Source organism: Bombina bombina, chromosome 3 (assembly GCF_027579735.1).
Source record: "Bombina bombina isolate aBomBom1 chromosome 3, aBomBom1.pri, whole genome shotgun sequence".
NCBI lineage: Eukaryota > Metazoa > Chordata > Amphibia > Anura > Bombinatoridae > Bombina > Bombina bombina.
This window is the reverse complement of record NC_069501.1, coordinates 23741379-23761403: the sequence shown is the minus strand read 5'-3', so window position 1 is coordinate 23761403 and position 20025 is coordinate 23741379. Positions and strand designations below refer to the sequence as shown.

Sequence of the window (20025 nt, the reverse complement as noted above, 5' to 3'; positions counted from 1 at the left end):
TCCCTTTGTCGGCGCACTTCTCATGTTCGAATATGCTGAGGATAAAGCTGCTGAGAATTTCTCTTGGCTAATTTGAGCTTATTTGTTTGCTCTAATTACATATGTTGTAATATCTGCTTTCAGCATGGCTTTTGCTGCTTCCCAGTAGATATCTACCATACCTGAATAATTCAGATGATTATAGTTGAAATCCTGCCATTTTTCCTTTAAAAACTGAACGAACTTTATTGAATTGTTCAAATATCTAGGCATATAAAATTAATTTTAATTTGGTTTATTAGGCTCCTTTATGACCAAAACTATAGGGGCATGATCCGATAGTGTAAATTCCAAAATGTTTGTATCCTCAATTCTATTGATCAGTGTCCCTGATATTAAAAAGAAATCTATCCTAGCCAAGGTCAAATGAGATTTAGATAAACATGTGTATTCTAAATTATTAGGGTTAAGAAATCTCCATACATCCCTCAAGTTATATGAATCTAATAAGGTTGAAAATATTTTTTTTCTTCATATTTTGAATTCCGATTTGAAGTTAATTTCCTCTGATTACCCCCCAGTTTGCCCCTATCAAGATTATAATCTGGTGTGATATTATAATCTCCCATCATAATTATATCATACATTGAGAATTTATCTATAATTTTGAAAATATTCTTCAAAAATTTCCAATCTTCTTTGTTGGGGCCATATATGTTTCCAATAAAATAGTCCCTACCTTCTATTTTTATGTGTATAAACACATATCTCCCTTCCTTATCAATTATTTTTTCTTAATTACATAGTTCAACTTCTGATGTAATATAAGTGCTACCCCCTTGCAGATTTCTTATACGATAATCTGATTACTTCAGCTACCCAACCAGCCCTAATTTTTTGGTGTTCATACTCAGACAGGTGAGTTTCCTGGAGGCCTAAGATATCTACTTATTTCTTACTCAAAAAATTCACAATGACTTTTCGTTTTATTGGGGAGTTTATCCCCCCACATTCCAAGATATTAGTTTAACCATTAAATTTCTTTAATCTCTGCCATAAAAGCATACAGACAAGAGGAGAGGAGAAGAGAAAAATAAAAATAAAATTTGGGGCAGAACGGAGGGGGGGACGGGGGGTGTACGACAGGCACAAATTTTCCAAAACAACTGAATCCACCCCTCCCTTATTCTTTCCATCGTTTATCATCCCCATAAATCTTTCTTCTCTGTACTTTCATCTTAATACCCATTGTAAAGTTACCCATCTCTTTGCCCAACATTGTTCTCCCAACACCTCTCAGTAAAGAGTTAAGGTTCCCCCAGAAGAGAAAAAAGAAAAAAGAAAGCCCATTACCATGTGCCCTAACCTCATTGTGAATATACCAAAATTCCCTTTAACTTCCCTTTACATATATCTTCCTCTTTTCAAAAATATTACTTTTAAATTATCTTCTCAAACTTCACTAGGTGTTTAAACAAATATGAAGCTCTCCCTTGAAAGCGAACTTAACCCATTGTGAAAGGATTTCCTAACTTTTAAGTACAATACCTGCATTTCTCATAATTTCAAACAAGAGACTCTTATAATATGAGTAAATATTTAAGCTCTATGAATAATTGAAAATTTAACCAATATGACAAAAACAAACAAAAAAAAAACAACCCATTACCATTTAACATAACCTCATTGTGAATATACATAAATTCCCTTTAACTTCTCTTTACCTGCATCCTCATCTTTTCAAAGAACGCTTATAAATTGTTTTCTCAACCTTCACTATATGTCTAAGAGGTTAAAATGCTCTGCTGTGAGAATAATCTAAACTTACTATGTAGGGATTCCTTACTTTAAATACCTTACGTGCATTTCTCCTATTTTCCACAATCAGACTACTATAGTGTCCCTTATGAACACCAAAGAAGCCCATCTATATTTCCCTCATTTGGATGCCCAGAATTTCTCTTTTTTATAATCAACATGTTCTACGTGTCTATCTCTCATTTATCAGTAATCAAGCTTATATATTACACTGATAATTTTTCCTTAAAACTTTAAACTCCTAGGGCATTCTCCTTTCTAACTTCTAACCTACTTAAAAAAGAGTAACCAGGCTCCAAATGTTTTACACATATTACACACATTTACAACAAACAAGTATATAAACTCTATACGTGAATAAACTCTAAAACAATATGATAGGAAAAAAACAAAAAACAAACAAAAAAAAACATATATATTCTTTCTTTAGTCCTCCAAGGGGGAAAACCTCACTGTGAGGTGATCGGCAGTCCAACAATCAGCCAACTAGTTGGGCTCCATCTCTCTATCTAAAAATATTTGGGCCTGATCAGGGGATTCAAAAATAAAAAAGTCATTCCCTGCTCTGATTTTCAACTTGGCCGGATACATTAAGGAAAAGTTCTTCCCTTCCTTCACCAATCGAGTACAGATAGGTGAAAACGCCTTCCTTTTACTTGCAGTCTCATTCGAGAAATCTTGTAAGATTAAAATTCTGCCTTCTTTATAAGTAAACTGGTGTATCTTTCTGTAGGCTCTCAGGATAGCCCATTTACTTTGGAAGCCTAGGTACTTCACTACCACTGCTCTAGGTCTGGCTGGTCTCATCTCAGATGCTTCCATTATTCGTCCCACCCGGTGGGCTCTTTCTACCACAAAACTGCCCCCCCCTCCTTCCAGTTCCAATAATGAGGGCAGGGTTTTTTCTGCAAAATGTATCAGGGTCTCTGGCTTAACCTCTTCACTTAGTCCAATTATCCCTAAGTTGTTTTGTCTGCTTCTATCCTCCAATTCTTCAACTTTAGCTTCCAATTTCAGATTTTGCTTTATAAGTAAGTTGAGTTTAGAATCTTGAGTGCTTAAGTTATCTTCGCAGTATGAGATCCTTTGCTCCATTTCTGTGAGCCGCTCATTTTGCCTCTTCATCTCCTCCATAATTGAAGCCAATTTTATATTTATTTCTTCTATTTTAGGAAAAAATTAATGCAGAGACTTGACTAGCAATAATATTTGCCTCATTTTCCTCACTTTTCTCTTCCAATATTGATGAACCTGAGATATTGATATTTTTATTGGGTTTTCTTTCTCCTATTTTTTGCTTTGCTGACATTTTCTGGGGTTTCAGATATTTGTCCATTCACAGCCTTTCCTTCACATATATCCACTTTTCCATTTATTAAGCTTTGGAATAGGTGAAGGGAGTTAAACCAGAAAAAATACTGCCTTATCTTCTTAGAGAGCAAAGAAGAACAGAAAGTTCCAAATCTTTAAGAAAGATGCAGAAGGAGCTTACATTCATGCCACCAAGTACATTCCTTTAAAGGATAAAAAGTGACGCTGCAGCTCTACAGACAGCCTGATTAAAAGTATATTCACTTTCACTTTAACCTAAAAAAATTGTTGCAGACCCAGCCCCCTTTGAATTTTCACCAGCCACTCATTTGAAAAAAGTTCATGCAGGTATACCCCAAGCTTGCCTCCTCTCCCTTTTTTCCTGTTGCTTACAGAACTTTTTCAATAGTGAGGGGGGGGGGGGAGTGAATATTTACTTAAAGGGCCATAATACCCAAATGTTTAAACACTTGAAAGTGATGCAGCATAGCTGTAAAAAGCTGACTAGAAAATATCACCTGAACATCTCGATGTAAAAAAGAAAGATATTTTACCTCAAAAGTTCCTCAGTAGCCACCTCCCATTGTAAAGGATTTCTAAGCAGCATTTTAGTGTGTCTGTCCTGGGACAGCTTAGGGGATGAGCCTCGTGAACTTTCATATTATTTCACCAATCAGGTAAAGGAAGCTTACTATGAAATCTCATGAGAGTTAAGTCAAATCTCATGAGATCACAGTAAGAGTTCATGACCTCAGCACTGCTGATGCTGATTGGCTGCTGTTCATTTCTTCATTTTTTTTTTATTTTTACCTGCAGCTGGGAGCAGCTGAGTATAACTTTTTACACATAACTTACTCTGCTGAGCTGAGGAGATTGTGAGGTAAAATATCTTCCTTTTTTACATAGAGATGCTCAGGGGATATTTTCCTGTCAGCTTTTTACAGTTATACTGCATCAGTTTCAAGTGATTTAGCATATGAGTATTATGTCCCTTTAAGCTTGCATTTTGTCTAGGGCTTCTTACTATCCCAAATACTTTAGCTTATGTGTCCCAAGCTCTATATATCACCAGCTTAAATATACACTTTGTTTGCTTGAAGGATATTCACCTGCCCCTAAATATTTCTCATCTAGTACTTAATTATTACAAACAATCCGGAGATTTCAAACACTGCTAGCAATATAATAAAAGTTCAGTTTTTTTTTTCCTTTCGAAACCGCTTGCTGCAGTGATCACAGTATAAAACACATATTGACAAAAAAGAAGGAGCTGTAAAAGAAGGCTGTACCTTATTTCCTCTGCTGTTATGTTCTCCTTGTGTATTTCCCTCTGTCCCAGGGCTTAGGCTGGACTTAGGGGGAGGGTCTCACCTGTTGTTGGAGGTGTTCAGATTTCTGAGCGGACTCACCAACGTGAGCCTATGCCTTTCCTCCTGGCCGTGGCTTATACCCGGGTCATCCAGTCCGTACTATCCAGCGTCACTACTACCGTCCTGCAGACCCACTATGCCTCTGTGTGTTCGTTTGGAATGCAGACTTGCTGCTAGACAGAGTTAGCGTCTTTGCTTATTTGGACGGCGCTCAGCTCTCAGCCCCATCCCTCTCTGTCTTACTCTGCAGACGCGCAGCACCACAAACCACCTCCTACATGACGTGCGTCGGCACCACTGTGCCACTCCCCCCCACTCCCATTCCCTTTATAGTAAGTTACCCTTATAGTCTTATAGTGTGTTATCTCATTGTGTGTAATGTGCCTTTAAACTCATTAGTGTTGTGTTTTTCTGTAGCTGCTGAGAGCGACAACAAACAGAGACAAAGTGACAATAATATTCCTGAGCAATCAGCAGAAAAGGAACCTGACTGCTCTAAAGACGAAACTACTCCAAAACATCTGCCCAATGAAGGTGAGATGTGTGTTATACCTTTATATTGTGTTATACCTTTATATTATGTTATACCTTAATATTGTGTTATACCCTTATATTGTGTCATACCCTTATATTGTGTCATACCCTTATTTTGTGTTATACTCTTATATTGTGTCATACCCTTATATAGTGTGTCATACCCTATAGTGTGGCATACCCATATATGTTGTGTCATACCCTTATATAGTGTGTCATACCCTAATATAGTGTGTCATACACTTATATGGTGTGTCATACCTGAATATAGTGTGTCATACCCTTATATAGTGTGTCATACCCTTATATAGTGTGTCATACCCTTATATAGTGTGTCATACCCTTATATAATGTGTCATACCCTTATATAATGTGTCATACCCTTATATAGTGTGCCATAACCTTATATAGTGTGCCATAACCTTATATAGTGTGCCATAGCCTTATATAGTGTGTCATACCCTTATATAGCGTGTCATACCCTTATATTGTTTTATACCTTTATAGTGTGTCATACCCTTATAGTGTGTCATACCCTGTCAGTATATGGCCGGGTTATAACACAATATATTTAATAATTATTCTTTAAAATAAACCCCAATAAAAATACATATACCAAAACAGTAAAATTAATATAAAATTCCTAAATTCTTTTTTATTAGTTAATATTTATTAACACATTGAAATATATCTGTAGAAACCAGGATATGAATCAAACTATACAGTGTTTAAACTATTGCAATACTCTTTACAAAGCAAACCAAATTGTAACGTTAAAACTAACCTTATTCACAATTGAATTTCATTCAATGAACACAATGAGATTCCAAGATATTAGCTACTAAATATATATATTTGCAAAGATAAACTCCTTAGCATTTATGATTAGTTTTACAATACATAGGCTATGAAATACAAGGTTAAAATACTATTGTTTTTTTTAAATCTGCTAATTGCAGTTTAGTTATAATCACTAAATACCTTTTAATTTAAATATTATTTTTATATATATATTTAACAATCGCATATACTTCACCAAAATGATCAAATCGATAATTAAGTTTCCAAAACTTTTGTTCCACCTCATATGAGAATAAGTGTATTTGCAATATGGATCATAAGAAGGTAGCCAAATCTTGCTTATAGTAACTGTATTTCAACGCAGCCAATTTTTCTCAGTTACCAGTCCTCCAGCAAAGTCAGCCCACCTATATCTCCTCTTGCATACAGCTTATATTGTCTTAATCATTGGTGAGAATATGGGAGGCCCTTACGGAAACTGATCTGTGATTCGCCCTCAGAGCTGTCCCTGGTCCGCCCTTAGATATTTGATTGGCTATGTGGATTTACATGTGTTCCAACAGACAATTCATGTGGCTGTCATACCATTCAAATCCCCTAGGGGGCAGCAGACAACCAACAAATACAGTCCCACCACACTCATTGCTACATTCCAAATATCCTTATAAAAATGATTAGTTAAACCATCATAACCTCTTGCATCAATCACTTACAACCTGAATTCCAGACAGGATAGCATCATGTCAATTTTCTGATTACTCCGATACCAAACACATTATGTTTTATAGTTATATCACATCAAAGTGATTTCTATACATTTATCTTATTATATTTTAATAGATGTATTTAAAGTTTCATAAACATTTAGTGCATAACCATGTGATATGACTTAGGTCAAACCATGTTGGAATTCTGTATTAGCATCTTTGAGCCCCATCTGGAAGATAGAAAAAAACAACAATATGTTATATTTAAAAAATGGGATCATTATAATTGTTACTTAATCTATTATAAATTTGAATCTCCCATATATGTATATATACATTTAATACAGTCTGAGGCATACATTTAATATGTTGTATGAATATATGTACATATATATATATATATATATATATATATATATATATATATATATATATATATATATATATATAAACAGGGGAATACGGCACACACTTTATCAATACATCCACCTGGTGCTCTGCAACAGCAGTACATACAGTAGTGTGATGAGTAGAATCCTACGGAGGGCCTCCGTATTGTAGCAAGGATTCAAAAACACAGCAGGCACAGCAGGGTTTGGCAAACAATCCGTTTTAATTGCAGAGAAAAAAACAGACGTTTTGGCTCTAACAGGAGCCTTTTTCAATGGTGTTCAAACCGGATATCATAGGTGTGAGTTTTCTCTTCAGCTCTCTGATGGCTGTCTCTTGAGACTCACTCCAGTGCCATTTCACATCCTTTAGAAGAATTAGTAGTGGTTTAGCTAATTCTGCATAATTATCAATGAATTTGCGAGAATAATTTGTCATACCCAGGAAGGATCTCAATTCCTTTAAGTTAGTTGGGTTTTTAGAAATTACTATAGCTTCCACCTTCTTCTTCTGAGGATTTAGCCCTTCAGAAGTAACTTCATGTCCCAAGAAGTTTACACGAGTGCGGCACCATTGAGCTTTTTGTAGGGATAATTTGACACCTGCCCTTTTTAGTTGGCTGAGGATGTGTTTAAGCTTGGTGATGTGTTTTTCAAAGTCTGTGGTTTTGATTAAAACATCATCAACATAAGATAAGGTCCCCCTTTCCAGTGCATCAGGCATAGCCTTATGCATGTATATAGCAAATTCATGTCCAGAATTTATGTATCCAAAAGGAAGTCTCTGAAATGCATACTGGACCTTTTGGAATGAGAATGCCAGCTTATACTGGTCCTCCTCATGTACCTTTATGGTCCAATATCCCTGCGCGCAATCAATGGCAGTGAATATTTTGGATCCCTGCATCTGTGCTAGGCACTGGCCAATATATGGCACAGGCCAGCCAGACATGTACACTCGTTTGTTTAGCTTTCTTAAGTCAGCACAAAAATGCCATTGTCCATTGGGCTTAAGAACACCTAGAATAGGATTGTTATAAGAGCTGTGCACCTGTCGGATAATACCTCTTTCTTTTACAAGATATGACGAGTCCACGGATTTCATCCTTACTTATGGGATATCGCCTCCTGGTCAGCAGGAGGAGGCAAAGAGCACCACAGCAGAGCTGTATATATAGCTCCTCCCTTCCCTCCCACCCCAGTCATTCTCTTTGCCTGTGTTAGTGATAGGAAGAGGTAAAGTGAGGTGTTAGTTTAGATTCTTCAATCAACAGTTTATTATTTTTAAATGGTGCCGGTGTGTACTATTATTTTTCAGGGCTAGAGTTTCTGGCTTTCAGCAATGGAACTGGGGAGATTCTCACTCTGTAATAACACGCTCCCATATGGATTGCTGCCCTGCTGATGGTCTTAGCAAATATTATCTAAGACGTTATTTGTCCCCACAGACGTGCTCGAGGTGAGGAAAGGGAACATCTTCATTGTGTGGGACTGTTTCTTACTGCGTTCAGCATTAAGGTATGTACAGTCATTTATTTCTGGGGAGACTGAAGTATCTCAGAACAGACTGGCATTTATTCCCTGTACAGGGAAAGGGTAATCGTTTTGCATTACAGGTTATGTGCATAAGTATTCCCTTTTTTTGGATAATCAGTAGCCTAATAAAGGGTTAACCAGGGGCTAATGTTTTTACCATGGGCTTGACGCTGGGAGATTATGGCAGACGCAGCACAGTATTATATTTCACTTGACATTACTAGATTAGTGTGTGTTTATGTGAAGTGGCACATTGGTGATTGAGGTACTATTATAAAGACCGACATGTTTTATTTTCCATGCGGTGTTTGCTGTAACCGGGGACTTTAGTTGCGCCCACGAGGGGCGGGGCTTGATTTTTGTGCGCTCAGACGCGCCTTCTCTATCCGGATCCTGTCTTGGAGCAGCATGTATCTAGGCTCCGGTGTGGCCTAAGTCGCTTGTGCTTACAAACTTCACAAGCGACTTTAGGAGCGCCGTCCACCACTATTCAGTGTTTCGTTTTGGGGACAGGTAGGCGCCACAGTAGAGCTGTGGTGAGGTGCAAGGAGCTAATTTAGACATAAATTGCTTAATCGATACTTCTCTGACAGTATACATTTTTAATAAGTCTTAGGGTGTTTCAAAATTAATGCAACTTAGTGTGAAGCAACAAACGCATATGCGGCTTTAATTTTTAAAGAGACAGTACACCCGTTTTCTGAAGCAACTTTATTTATTTTTTTCTAAAGTATTTGCCTTTTTTAAATTTCTTGGAATTTTAAAGAAACCGACCAATATTGCTATTGCTGGTTTGTTTGTCATGGCTGAACTTCTGGAAAGTACCTGTTCTATGTGTTTAGATGCCAATGTGGAACCCCCTATTACTTTTTGTCCCTCATGTACTGAGAGGGCTTTACAATGTAAAGAACACATTTTCTTTAATGCAAGTCTGTCTGAGGATGCTTCTCAGTCTGATGAGAACCATGGTATGCCGCAAATTTCTCCCCAAGCGTCACATCCTTTAACGCCCACCCAAGCGACGCCGTGTTCTTCAACCGTGTCCACTTCATTCACTCTGCAGGATATGGCTGCAGTTATGTCATCCACTCTTACAGAGGTTTTGTCTAAGTTGCCAGTGTTACAAGGCAAACACAGCAGGACAGAAGCCCATGTGGTCCCTGCGACTTCTGATGCCTTGATGGCTATCCCTGATGTACCCTCCCAGGGCTCTGAGGTGGGGGGTAGGGAGACCCTGTCTGAGGGGGAACTGTCTAACTCAGGAAGTGTATTGCCCCAGACAGAGTTGGACGTCATGTCTTTCAGATTTAAACTTGAACACCTCCGTCTGTTGCTGCGGGAGGTTTTGATGACTCTGGACGACTGTGACTCTATCGTGGTACCACCAGAGAAATTGTGTAAGATGGACAAATACTTAGAGGTTCCTTCTTATTCTGATGTTTTTTCCGGTTCCTAAGAGAATTTCAGAAATTGTTACGCGGGAATGGGAAAGGCCGGGTATCTCGTTCTCCCCTTCCCCTATTTTTAAGAAAATGTACGCTATAGCAGACGCCGTTCGGGACTCTTGGCAAACGATCCCTAAGGTGGAGGGTGCTATCTCTACCCTGGCTAAGCGTACGACTATCCCTATTGAGGACAGTTGTGCTTTCAAAGACCCTATGGATAAAAAGTTGGAGGATATTCTAAAAAAGCTATATGTTCATCAAGGGTTTCTGCTACAACCGACGGCCTGCATTGTACCAGTCACAACTGCGGCTGCCTTTTGGTTTGACGCCATAGAAGAGTCTCTTAAGACGGAGACTTCTTTGGAAGAAATAATGGATAGAATTAAGGCCCTTAAGCTGGCTAATTCTTTTGTTACGGATGCCGCCTTTCAGATCGCCAAGTTGGCGGTTAAGAATTCAGGATTTTCCATCTTAGCGCACAGAGCTTTATGGTTAAAATCTTGGCCTGCGGATGTGTCCTCTAAATCCAAGCTTTTGGCTATTACTTTCAAAGGAAAGACCCTGTTCGGGCCTGACTTGAAAGAGATAATTTCCGATATTACGGGAGGTAAGGGTCACCTCCTCCCTCAGGATAAAACATCTAAGCAAAGGTGTAGACAGAGTAATTTTCGTTCCTTTCAAAATTTCAAGGGAGTCCCCTCTTCCTCGTCCGCTAAACAGGAAGGGAATTTTGCACAAGCCAAGTCCACCTGGAGACCCAACCAGGCTTGGACCAAGGGTAAACAACCCAAGAAGCCCGCTGCTGCTCCCAAATCAGCATGAAGGGGCGGCCCCCGATCCGGGACCGGATCTAGTGGGGGGCAGACTTTCTCTCTTTGTCCATGCTTGGATAAGAGACGTTCAGGATCCCTGGACACTAGAAATCGTGTCTCAAGGGTATCAGTTGGAGTTCAAAAATTCCTTCCCAAGGGGAAGGTTTATTCTGTAACGATTGTCTGTAGACCAGATAAAAAGAGAGGTGTTCTTACGTTGTGTAAAAGACCTCTCCACTATGGGAGTAATTTGTCCCATTCCAAAACAGGAACAGGGGCAGGGGTTTTACTCAGACCTTTTTGTGGTTCCCAAAAAAGAGGGAACGTTCCGACCCATTTTGGATCTCAAGAGTCTAAACAAGTTTCTCAGAGTTCCGTCCTTCAAGATGGAGACTATTCGGACAATTCTTCCTTTGATCCAGGAGGGTTAATATATGACTACCGTGGACTTAAAGGATGCGTATCTTCATATTCCTATCCACAGAGATCATCACCAGTTCCTGAGGTTTGCCTTTCTGGACAAACATTTTCAGTTCGTGGCTATTCCTTTCAAGCTGGCCACGGCACCCAGGATCTTCACAAAGGTTCTAGGGTCTCTGCTGGCAGTTCTCAGGCCGTGGGGCATTGCAGTGGCGCCTTATCTGGACGATATTCTGATCCAGGCATCGTCTTATCAGCTACAAAGTCTCATACCGATGTGGTCATATCCTTTCTAAGGACTCACGGGTTGAAGGTGAATCTAGAAAAGATTTCACTATTCCACAGACAAGGGTTCCTTTCCTAGGAACTCTAATAGACTCTATATCCATGAAAATCTTCTTGACAGAAGTCAGAAAGTTAAAGATTCTGAATACATGCTGATCCCTTCAGTCCAATCCTCAGCCATCAGTGGCTCAGTGCATGGAGGTAATTGGATTGATGGTGGCGGCAATGGACATCATTCCGTTTGCTCGTTTTCATCTCAGGCCTCTACAACTGAGCATGCTCAGAAAGTGGAATGGGTGTTATGCAAATTTGTCTCCTCAGATAGATCTAGATCAGGAGACAAGAGAGACTCTTTTTTGGTGGTTGTCGCAGGATCATCTGTCCCAAGGGACGTGCTTCCGCAGACCCTCATGGGTGATAGTGACAACGGACGCCAGTCTACTAGGTTGGGGTGCAGTCTGGAATTCCCTGAAGGCTCAGGGTGTGTGGACTCGGTCAGAGTCTCTACTTCCAATCAATATTCTGGAATTGAGGGCAATATTCAATGCTCTTCAGGCTTGGCCTCAGTTGGCTTTGGCCAAATTCATCCGATTTCAGTCGGACAACATCACGACTGTGGTTTACATCAATCATCAGGGAGGAACAAGGAGTTCCTTAGCGATGACAGAAGTATCGAAGATAATTCGGTGGGCGGAGGCTCACTCTTGTTATCTGTCAGCAATCTACATCCCAGGAGTGGACAACTGGGAATCGGATTTTTTGAGCAGACAGACGTTTCATCCGGGGGAATGGGAACTCCATCCGGAGGTCTTTGCCACCCTGATTCTCAGATGGGGCAGGCCGGAGCTGGATCTCATGGCATCTCATCAGAGTGCCAAGCTCCCTAGATACAGATCCAGGTCTAGGGATCCTCAGGCCGAACTGATAGATGCCATGGCAGTGCCTTGGTCGTTCAACCTAGCTTATGTGTTTCCACCGTTTGCTCTCCTTCCCCGGGTGATTGCTCAGATCAAACAGGAGAGGGCTTCAGTGATTCTCATCGCTCCTGCGTGGCCTCACAGGACTTGGTATGCTGATCTGGTGGACATGTCCTCTCTGCCACCGTGGAAGCTTTCATTGAGGCAGGACCTTCTTATTCAGGGACCCTTCCTTCATCCGAATCTAATTTCTCTACAGCTGACTGCTTGGAGATTGAACGCTTGATTTTATCTAAGCGAGGGTTCTCTGATTCGGTCATTGATACTTTGATTTGCGAATCCAAGGGCTACTCATGGAGTTAGATTAGGATTCCTAGGATTTTATCCTTTCTCCAAGAAGGATTGGAGAAAGGGTTGTATGCAAGTTCCTTAAAGGGACAGATTTCTGCTCTATCTATTTTGCTACACAATCGTCTGGCAGATATTCCGGATGTTCAATCTTTTTGTCAGGCTCTGACTAGAATCAGGCCTGTGTTTAGACCAATTGCTCCTCCTTGGAGTTTGAATTTAGTTCTTAATGTTCTTCAAGGGGTTCCGTTTGAACCTATGCATTCCATAGATATTAAGTTGTTATCTTGGAAAGTTTTATTTTTGGTTGCTATTTCTTCTGCTCGCAGAGTTTCTGAGCTTTCAGCATTACAATGGGATTCTTCTTATCTTATTTTTCATTCCGATAAGGTAGTGTTGCGTACGAAACCTGGTTTTCTTCCTAAGGTTGTTTCTAACAAGAATATTAATCAGGAAATTGTTGTTCCTTCATTGTGTCCTAATCCTTCTTCTAAGAAGGAGAGTCTGTTACATAATTTGGACGTAGTCCGTGCCCTGAAGTTCTACTAACAGGCGACTAAGGAATTTTGTCTATCATCTTTATTGTTTGTTGTCTTTTCTGGGAAACATAGGGGTCAGAAAGCTACAGCTACCTCTCTTTTTAGCTGAAGAGTATCATCCGTTTTGCATATGTGACTGCTGGATAGCAGCCTCCTGAACGGCTCATTCCACTAGGACTGTGGCTTCCTCATGGACATTTAAAAAGGATGCTTCTGTTGAACAGATTTGCAACGCTGCAACTTGGTCGTCTTTTCACACTTTTTCTAAATTTTACAAATTTGATACTTTTGCCTCGTCCGAGGCTATTTTTGGGAGAAAAGTCCTTCAAGCAGTGGTGCCTTCCATTTGGGTTCCTGTCTTGTCCCTCCCTTTCATCCGTGTCATATAGCTTTGGTATTGTATCCCATAAGTAAGGATGAAATCCGTGGACTCGTCATATCTTGTAAAAGAAAAGGAAATTTATGCTTACCTGATAAATTTATTTCTTTTACGATATGACGAGTCCACGGTCCACCCTGTCATTTTCTAAGACAGGTCTTTATTTTTATTAAACTTCAGTCACCTCTGCACCTTGACTTTTCCTTTCTCTTCCTAACTTCGGCCGAATGACTGGAGTGGGAGGGAAGGGAGGAGCTATATATACAGCTCTGCTGTGGTGCTCTTTGCCTCCTTCTGCTGACCAGGAGGCAATATCCCATAGGTAAGGATGAAATCCGTGGACTCCTCATATAGTAAAAGAAATAAATTTATCAGGTAAGCATAAATTTCCTTTTCTTCCAGGTTCCTTTTGATTTCTGCAAGAGAATCATATGAGGCTAAAGGAAGTCTGTATTGTTTAACAAAGACAGGTGGTGCATTAGGATCTGTTTGTATTCTTGCAATGTAAAAGTCTGTAGTCCCACAGTAATAAGAATCCCAAGCAAAAATATCCTTGTACTCCATCAGGAGTTCTCGCAGCAGTTGGCGTTCATCATCGCTGGAATAGCCATTAGCTAAAGATATTTGCTCTTCGACTATTTGCTGAAATCCTGGAAAGATTTCAGGCTGTCCTATTTCATAGGCTTCTTCCAATCTAGAGGTGAGATCCCCTTGATTATAATTTACATTGCCCCCATGACTCTGGGTATTGGGATATTCTTGCTGTTTGATCGGCTGATCAAATACTAGAGAGGCTTCTTCAATTTTACAGATGCCTTCCTCTGAGCTGAAGGGATAAATAGACTGAATAGTAAATAGACCCTCTGGTATAGATTCAAAAGATTGTTCTATTAATTGTTCTTCAGTTAAGTATCCTTCAGGTATTAGCCCAATTACATTATTCTGGAACCCAAAAGTGTAATAACTTGATTCCAGCGCATATCCTATGGTGGTTCCCTTAGATAAGGTTATATCCTGTGGGGTCATGTTATGTACAATAACATGTATTGGAATAGTTCCAATATTTACCAAAGGAGTATAGGTCATTTTGATACCCAGATTTTGTATTCTATGGGAGAGGCAAATTAGTGTTTCAGAAGTTTTTAATTTCTGACCTCTCTTTAGCTGTACTGGTAAAAGGAATTTATCAGTCCCAGCAGGAATTATAACAGCGTTAGACACCTGCATATTCACAGCATATGGCAATTGCTGGTTTGATTTCAGGGCTGCATTTTCATCCTGAAATACTTCAGGATCCCCCTTTAACCTGCTCCAGAGGCAAGAGTTAATCAAATCTATTTGTATGGCATATCTATGTAAGATATCATTGCCAATATATATTTGATTATGGGGAGTATTTAAAACTAAAAACAGGTGCTTCACTGATTTATTACCTAAAGATATAGATAATAAGCACTTAGCTGTGATATTATAGCTTTCAAACCTGTCATCCAGGCCGTGGACACAGTGGTCTTGGGGAGAAAGATATTTAATCACTTTAGGTTCAGCTATCTGCGCTGATAAGCCTTCGCTTATATAGCTAGCATCCTGTTTTAAGTTCAATTTGGCATATTTTGTTGTACCAAGGTCATGCACTTGTATAGGGATAAATAGATCCTCTTTAACTCTTTCAATTCCTGTGAAGTATTGAGTGTGGCCTCCCCCCTTAGGGATTCCATGATCCCCCTTGTGGAGAGATATGGTTAATACATCGCTGTCTAAGGAAATATTCGCTATCTTTCCAGGCGAAATTTTAAAAGTATTACCATCAGAGCCACTTAAAGGAGTCTGATTATCTATTTGTAAGATCGTGATTTCAGGTACAGAGTTATTCCTAAAATGAATCTCCACAGCATCTGGCTTCTCTTCCACCACGTGACAGTCATGTCGTGTGTGAGATATGCCGGATCGCTCATAATTAATTGGCCGTTTTACTTGTGACCAAATTACATTATTTATGCAATCAATTAGGGTGCTTAATCGCTTCAGGAGATCACTACCAATTATTAAACAATCATTTGGCAGATCCACTATAATGACAGGGTGTCTTATGACCCTGTTCCCCAGTTTAAATTTTAACCATGCAGTACCGTAGACTTTTAGAGAGTCATCCCAAACACCTATTAGTGAACCATCAAATTCTTTTATTTTAGGTTTGTTGGGTGTTAGCTCATTTAGCTGTTTGTAGTACCTGTGGGATAAAATAGTTGCCTGAGATCCAGTATCAATTAATCCCATGATAGGGTTGGAGACTGAATCCTGCAGCTCGGCTAATACATAATATCTCCCTGCAGTTTCTACCATTTCACACATAAAATTGGCATGATTACACACCTGTGGGCTTCGCCACGTGTTACCTGAATCCGCCGTGTTAACCGATGCAGAAGAAACTTTGTTCTTACCACTCATGTCGTCTATAATGGGGCCGATTGGGTTCTTGTGTACTGCATCTGTGGAAATAAGGTTAAGAGAATGCTGCAAAGGACAAGATTGGTTAAATTTTCCCGGCTGAGGTTGCTTATCATCACAGCTAAATCGTCCGTTTTCGGTCTGTGGGGAGAGAACATGATTAGTACCATTATTGACATTTATGGTTTTATTTTGTATATCTCTCCCCTCCCTTTCAGGTGATACTGCAGTATTTATTACTGTGCCTGTGGCCCACTGCTGGCCACTGGCTGTACCCCTAAAAAAGAATTGTTAAGTTGCTGAGCCGTAAATGCTTGACTCATATTAGCGAATTGTTCGCTCAACCGAATTAGTTGGGTACTAAGCTGATCTACTTGATCGTACAAGTTACCTCTACCCCTGGGCCTATCTCTTGATGCCTCATAGTACTGATTCCTGGACTATTGGGTCCCCTCAGAATCAGGGCCGCTGTTTCTATCCTGGCGTGGTTGCCCCTGGGGTTCAACTTGTTCAGCGTTAGTATTTTGGGGAGCACTATTTACTTGGGGTGTCTGGTTACCCTGAGAGTATTTTCGCCACTTATTGTATCTACATTCGCGGGGATACCTATTATCTTGTGGGTATTCTTCTCTTTGGGAATAATTATTTACCTGGGTATGCCCCCCATTTTGGGTATAGTCTCTATGCGCCTCAGCCCATGTTGGGGGAAGGGCAGAGTTAAAACTTTGTGGGGATGGCCTTTTTCCTCAGGCCACCTCCGCATAGGTTTTCTTTTTAGATTCCAAATTGAGGGGGCTAGGTGACACCCTAGTTTCAGCCACTACTTTAGGATTGGGCTTTCTCTCCATTTTATGACCCTGTTCACCGGACTGCTGAATAGAGTATAACTTTGTACTCTCTTTGATCAGCCATTCCAATTTTCATCAAAATCTCTAGCTAAATTAATTTTGATGGGTGCAGGCAGTGCTTCAAAAAATAAATTCACAAATTCTGAGCATTCAAATATGGGATTATCTTCAGCCATACTGTATGCATTTTTCAGTACAGAAAGGAATTCTATAGGGCTTTGATTTGCACTACATTTTAAACCATATACAGCTATTTTCGCTGCAGTTTTAGTGCGATGTTGCCCAAATTCTTTTCTGCACTGTTGTTTTGTCTCATTCCAGGAATGAATATTCATATCCTTTAGTGAAGCAAAGAATTTGTGATATTTACCTTCAAATACCCAGGGCAGAAATTCATCTTTTGACTGCTCACTTGTAACATTCATTATAGCTAAACCATTTTCAAAGGTCTCTAAGTGGTCAATTATAGAGTTTGTTCCCTTGTTGGAGAACTTAGGTACTGCATCCTTTAAGAAGGTAATGATTTTAAGGGTGTCATATACCTTATTAGATGTATCTTGGGATTTCCTAGGAGTTTTATTTTTGGGGTTGGAGCGTCTCTTATTTGCCCTTTTACTATGGGGAGACCCCCTACGTAAATTATTATTACGTGGGCTATTTGGGTAGTTAGCTCCGCCCTCTAACTCACTACTAGAGCTTCCCTCCCCCTCATCAGCTGTGTTATAGCAGCTCCCTGAATTTACATCATGAGGTGACTGTCTATTTGGGAAATCTATTTCTGACCCAACAGGGGTCCCTTGTCTACATTCTTCCCTAAATTTCTGCATTTCATCCCTGATGCATTCTCTAAGGGAGTTAGAATTTTCTACATTATTTTCACTGCTAATAGAGGGGTTTTCATTTTGACGATACAACCTTTTTAAATCCCTTAATTCTCTCTGGATTTGCGTGAGCTGTTTATTTAACTCTTGTATTTTTGCTAGTAAATCTAAGTTATGCTTATCTAAGGTGGCTATGTCTGGGGCAAACTCATCAATTTTATTTTCGACTATTTTTAAATTCTCTTCGCATCTGCGTGAGGAGCGAATACTATTTTCTAGCCCCTGAATTTGCAGTTCTTTCTCTATGAGATATAGCGACATTTCGTCAATAATGCATTTTACAAGGGGCCAAGATTTTAGTATTAGTTTGTCTCGCTTTTGGAGATTTTTGCATTGATTCATTTTTAATAATTCTTGGAATAATTCACCTTTTTCATTCCACCTTTCATCATCAATAGCAATATTTTTAGCCTTAATTTCAAGCATATCCATGTAATCCTTTAATTCACCCGCAATATTAAACCTCTCTTTAATGTGGCCTATAATGTTCATCTTAAGAATATTGCCTCGAGTAAGGGGTATTGTCGGGGAATACATTTCAACACTATGTACAGACTCACGTCTGGTTACAGACATTATTATATTAGCTTAGTATTTAGTTAAATTAAAATGCTAATACAATTTTGGCCAATAAGAGAAAATAAAATTATATTTTCAAAAATATTAATATTATTCCCGAAATATGAAAATCAATATTTTAATTTTTTTTAAAAATATATTTTCAAAAATATTAATATTAATCTTGATATATGAAAATTAATATTTCAATCTTTCAAACAAAATTATATTTTCAAAAATATTAATATTATTTCCGAAATATGAAAATCATATTTCAATTTTTAAAAAAAAATATATTTTCAAAAATATTAATATTAATCCTGAAATATGAAAATCAATATTTCAAAAACAATGTAATACCTTTTTTTTTCTTTTTTTTTTTTTTCAATAATAATTTCTATTTACTACAAATATATCATATCAATATGATAAATATGAATAATATCTAATGCAGTGCCTCCAAATAATATGTCAGTATATGGCCGGGTTATAACACAATCGCCTAGATTTAGAGTTTGGCGGTAGCCGTCAAAACCAGCGTTAGAGGCTCCTAACGCTGGTTTTTACCGCCCGCTGGTATTTGGAGTCAGTCAGGAAAGGTTCTAACGCTCACTTTCCAGCCGCGACTTTTCCATACCGCAGATCCCCCTACGCCATTTGCGTATCCTATCTTTTCAATGGGATCTTTCTAACGCCGGTATTTAGAGTCGTGGCTGAAGTGAGCGTTAGAAATCTAACGACAAAACTCCAGCCGCAGAAAAAAGTCAGGAGTTAAGAGCTTTCTGGGCTAACGCCGGATCATAAAGCTCTTAACTACTGTGCTCTAAAGTACACTAACACCCATAAACTACCTATGTACCCCTTAACCGAGGCCCCCCCACATCGCCGCCACTCTATTAAAATTTTTTAACCCCTAATCTGCCGACCGCACACTGCCGCCACCTACGTTATCCCTATGTACCCCTAATATGCTGCCCCTAATACCGCTGACACCTACATAATATTTATTAACCCCTAATCTGCCGCCCCCAACGTCGCCGCCACCTACCTAGATTTATTAACCCCTAATCTGCCGACCGGACCTCACCGCTACTATAATAAATGTATTAACCCCTAATCCGCCTCACTCCCGCCTCAATAACCCTATAATAAATAGTATTAACCCCTAATCTTCCCTCCCTAACATCGCCGACACCTAACTTCAAGCATTAACCCTAATCTGCCGACCGGACCTCACCGCTACTCTAATAAATTTTTTAACCCCTAAAGCTAATTCTAACCCTAACCCTAACACCCCCCCTAAGTTAAATATAATTTAATAAATAAAAAGAGAGAAGCGCTCAACCTGGGAACGAACAATAGCATAATAGCTTGTTCTATGGCTTGTTACCACCCTAGAAGCAGCCTCTTTTTGCTCAATATGTGCCTTTCACAGAGAAGAACTTTCCTGTAGCATATCAGTTAAATCCTGACTTCACAGTACAGTCCAGCCCCGAAATACCAGGCAATCCCTCTCTGAACAAGAGAAACAGCAAAACCCCAGACGTACGTTTCGGCCTATTGTGGGCCTCGTCAGTGAGGTGCAGCCATATCCCTCTAGGCACACTGAGCAACGGGTCCACGTCTGGATTCCCGCATCACACTTAGGGAGACTTCCCTAAGTGTCATAATTTGCATAAATAAAAAGAGAGAAGCGCTCA

At 39.4% G+C, this 20025-nt stretch overlaps 1 protein-coding gene across 5 annotated transcripts in view; it reads left to right on the top strand.

The window, feature by feature from the left end:
• The window catches only part of CD58 (CD58 molecule), a 753750-nt gene that overhangs the window by 497144 nt on the left and 236581 nt on the right, over positions 1 to 20025 (top strand). For 4 of the 5 annotated variants that reach the window (XM_053705745.1, XM_053705749.1, XM_053705748.1 and 1 more), the window contains one exon: positions 4896 to 5012. The exons of the other annotated variant lie outside the window; for it this stretch is intronic. In XM_053705745.1, coding sequence (XP_053561720.1) covers positions 4896 to 5012 — 117 coding nt within the window. The remainder of the gene's footprint in view (positions 1 to 4895; positions 5013 to 20025) is intronic. 5 annotated transcript variants of the gene reach the window in all.